The sequence below is a fragment of the Anticarsia gemmatalis genome, chromosome 18 (assembly GCF_050436995.1).
Source record: "Anticarsia gemmatalis isolate Benzon Research Colony breed Stoneville strain chromosome 18, ilAntGemm2 primary, whole genome shotgun sequence".
Lineage (NCBI taxonomy): Eukaryota > Metazoa > Arthropoda > Insecta > Lepidoptera > Erebidae > Anticarsia > Anticarsia gemmatalis.
In genome coordinates, this window is record NC_134762.1 from 8690862 (window position 1) to 8694816 (window position 3955).

The following is a 3955-nucleotide window of genomic DNA, read 5'->3' on the forward strand; positions in this document are numbered from 1 at the left end:
AAGGAGCCAATTTTTTAACAATATTTCAGCTGTCGTTCTTTAAAAATTCTTTTGCATTGTATAAAGCTAATTCCATAAAACCTTTCATAGAATTACGGTACAAGAATGTCAGAAAAGCGATCTTTTACGTAGCCAGCACCTGGTTGCTTAAGTTATTTTTCACGTTACGTCGCACCAACGTTTTTCATTCGTTATCGAAGCCTTTGGAACAATGGCCGATTGTTATGCGCAATTGTAAGAGTATATAAAACATTACACTGAGAATTTAGAAACAATACAATTTCTGCAGTTTGTGAAGAAAAATATCTGATTTGTTCTGTTTCAGCTTTCAGTCATTTTGTTGGGCTTGAGTGATGATGTTCAATCAGTATTACGCGTGACGTAATTGTGATATTTTCTCAGTTTTTAAACCTCTATTCTGCGATGGAAAGTAAGTGAAAACTAATTATAATAAATTATATTAAATACGCGAATACCTACGTAGCCCTTTTTTGGACAATGGTAGCCTATGTCCTACCTTGGAAAGTAATTTATAACCATACAAACTATACCTCAATCGGTCCAGCCTCTTACCGTGACGTAACAACCTGAGTGGTTTTCTACTCCTCCAGGTAGGTCATAGTTATCCTTTCGAATAAAGTGTAAACAGACGCTTAAGTCAATTTTCCGCCAGGTATGTATGTATAGTCAATATTATATTAAGATTGTTCTAAAGTAGGTACTTGTGCTATAGAAATTTGAAGAAATATCTGAACACAAAGCAACGATTCAAAACTTTAGATTAAATCTTAAGAATCGGAACTTATGAAATTTCTATAGAGGATGAAATTTCATTTCGTTACGTTCGCGATACCCAAAAGTTTTGATAATTTTATTTAATATAAACTTTTTCATACTTTTATCATCTAGACTAATGTTCAAGAGATATCTTCAATAGGAATTAATAACTGCTGGAAGTTTTGAAATGCCTTTGAAATGTCCATTGTACAATTTTAAATATAAAAAGTTGGTAAATTCAGGTACCCATAGGACAACAGCTTTAAATAATTCGGTTCTACTTATACTCTAAGTATTCATATGAAATAACATAATTACAAAATGTGGGAATTGAACCTATGACATACCGGTCAATCAGACTGGCGAAAACTGCCAATTGCGGAAAAATAATAAGTTTCTTTTACTTAGTTATAATTGTGTGTATTGTACAAATCCTTTCAGAAACACTCGCTCTCACGTTATTCCTATCAATAGCCGTCGTAGTGAACAGCTACAAAACAAAGTTTTTCTCACCAAGTTTGGAGTCGGAACCTCCAATCTCGATCCTGTACGCGCGTGACAAGAACAGTGACAAAGTAACAGATAATTGTCTCACTGAAATGTATCCACGAAAGTTGTATAAATACCCTTTAAGGATCGATAGAAACGACATACCCTGTATAATACATTGTGTGCTCAAAAAGTTCGGCATCATGACTAACGATGGGTATATCAACATTAAAAACTACTATAGAAGAGTTCAAGCAATACATAGATATGACCCGAGAATACTGATTTCTGATGTCGGTGAAACCTGCGCCCAAAACATCAACGGCATGAATCTCGACCATGATGTTTGCAAAAAAGCAAAAGTGTTCAACGACTGCACGCAACTGTACGCCGTCTCATACAAAGACCCAGACGAATGGCAGAAATAATTGTATCACCTTTTTTATGTTTATAATCTTGTTAATAAAACCTATAAAAACTTTACCCGACTTTCATTGCTGATCGAATCTCTTTAGCATTTTTATGTGACGACTATGTAAATTAAACCATATTTTCTTCCTCACGTTTCGGGACCGTTTCATTGAAGGCTTTTGATTACATTCCTGCATAATATAAACGTACTCTTTCTGCATATCAAAGCCTTTGGAGTTTCATTAGATACTACACAAGCGGACCCTGCTTTCTTATTTATTTTTAGTACATAGTTCCTTGTAAGCCAGTTTAATTTTGTGAAATTGGATTTTTAATAAAATATGTGCTTACCTTTGAATAAAAATACTTTGAAAGCGTACTTCAGAAAACTACTCAACAAAGGTTGAAACATAAAATGCACTTCTGACCCATATTGGTCGATAATGGAGAGTTAAGAATGGAAGTTATTACGATTATCGACACCATGTTTCATAACGTAACTAGGTTTATTTATATCAAAATAGGAGGTGAAAATTTAACTAATATTCGGTTCGGTTAATCGGCTTAACCGGGCGACAAAACCAAATATGTGTAGATGAATCCTATCGGCACAAGCCGGACAAGTCGGGTTTTGTTGTTCGATAAATAGTTCCGAACCGAATATGTGTGTAGAAAGCCTAACGTTTTGACCATGACGTTAATAAAAGACTATATCTTTCTCTCTAAAATAATCTATTACCACAAAACATACACAACTGTACCTCGATTTTCTACCACTATCGACTACCGACAACCGGCTAGCTATCGAAATTTTGACATTTAGAATGTACTGCCAAAATGTTTCCTACGTCACCCGTCAGAGGTGCTGATCAGATTTTCATACAAAATTTTTCGATGACAGTTTGGTTGTCGGTAGTCGATGGTAGTAGAGAATCGAGGCACTGATCACCTTAAGACCACAAAACCATCAAGCATTAAACACCTAACATTTTCTTTCAGAACTACTCCTACTAACGCTGCTATTAGCCTGTACAACCTACGCTCGCATCTCAGTAATGTACGCTCACGACAAGCTGAGTGACATCGTCGCCGGTCAGTGTCTTAGTGAAATGTACCCCAAGTACAAGAAGATAGAACTGCAGGAGTCTGATGAACCGTGCATCATTTACTGTGTGTTGAAGAAGTTTGGCATTATGAGTACTACGGGAGTTATCAATTTGGAGATCTATAGGTGATTATGGAGTGAAGTTTTTAATATTATATTACCTACCTACTGTCGACCACCCAACAGATCTAGGGGAATGGAGAAAGTAGGTGTTACAGAGTACTTAAGTGAAATTATAACATTTGAAAGTTTAAGACCCACCAATTTTTGAGTCTACCATTAGATTTATATTTAGCTATAGCGCGATATTACGCGTCACTATTGTAGTCTAACAACCTAGTAGAGAACCTTGTATGTAAATTCAGCGGGTGGCGGAGGCATACGAGATTTAGAATTTAGAACTTCATTCACTCGCAGACTGATGCAGCTGATGGTTGCCTGTTTGCATAGGCTAGTTTTTTAGTAATACACTTTCGTTTATTCTTTAGATAAATCTTGCACTCCCTGTACATTCCTTTTTGGACTACGTATAATGATTATTTAAACTGTTACAGGAAACGCGTTCAAATCGCGCACCAGTTAGATCAACGGAACATTCTACTAAGTGATTACGGCAGCAGCTGTATGGAGAACGCAGAAGCAGCGCAACACAAACAAGATGTCTGCAAAAAGGCTAAAGTGTTCAACGATTGCACACATTTGTATCGAATCCTGTTATAAATATTATAAAATTAAATGATAAAGTTTATATTAACCCCAATCGCTTTGCATGAAATCATTAGTATAGTAGCGCTATTCTGTACAACCGGTACTGTCGAGTATCGAAATTTTGACATGTAGAATGTACTGCCAAAATATTTCCTACGAATAGTTCAAAACCCGTCAGAGGCGCTGATCAGATTTTCATATAAAATTTCTTGAAGACAGGTCGGTAGTCGATAGTAATAGAGAATCGAGCTATAATATTGCATATTACCTACCAAATATGGTCGTTTTGCGTATTCGACGTATGTAAATAACTGGTATAAAATGTAGATATTGGAGAATTTAATTTGCTAGGAATAAACAAGAGCCGGTTGCGCTTTCCGTTCGGTAAATGGTGAGTGGAATAAGCAACCTTTACTGCGGCACTGAAACGCGGACGTTTGGGTGTTTGTTCAGATGATTGTTATT

The 3955-nt window shown here is 36.0% G+C and overlaps 1 protein-coding gene across 1 annotated transcript; it reads left to right on the forward strand.

Moving 5' to 3' along the window:
- Positions 1-284: 284 nt before the first annotated feature.
- LOC142980538 (uncharacterized) lies at positions 285-3537 on the forward strand. The gene is made up of 3 exons (XM_076125976.1): positions 285-430; positions 2677-2908; positions 3337-3537. The coding sequence occupies exons 1-3, from the start codon at positions 424-426 to the stop codon at positions 3500-3502; spliced, it is 405 nt and encodes a 134-aa protein (XP_075982091.1). The 5' UTR covers positions 285-423; the 3' UTR covers positions 3503-3537.
- The last annotated feature ends 418 nt before the right edge of the window (positions 3538-3955 follow it).

What these genes read in the sequence shown, in the direction of transcription:
- LOC142980538 (XM_076125976.1), top strand. An exon ending in ATCAATTTGGAGATCTATAG is followed by an intron (nt 2,909 to 3,336) that starts GTGATTATGGAG and finishes AAACTGTTACAG; the next exon opens with GAAACGCGTTCAAATCGCGC.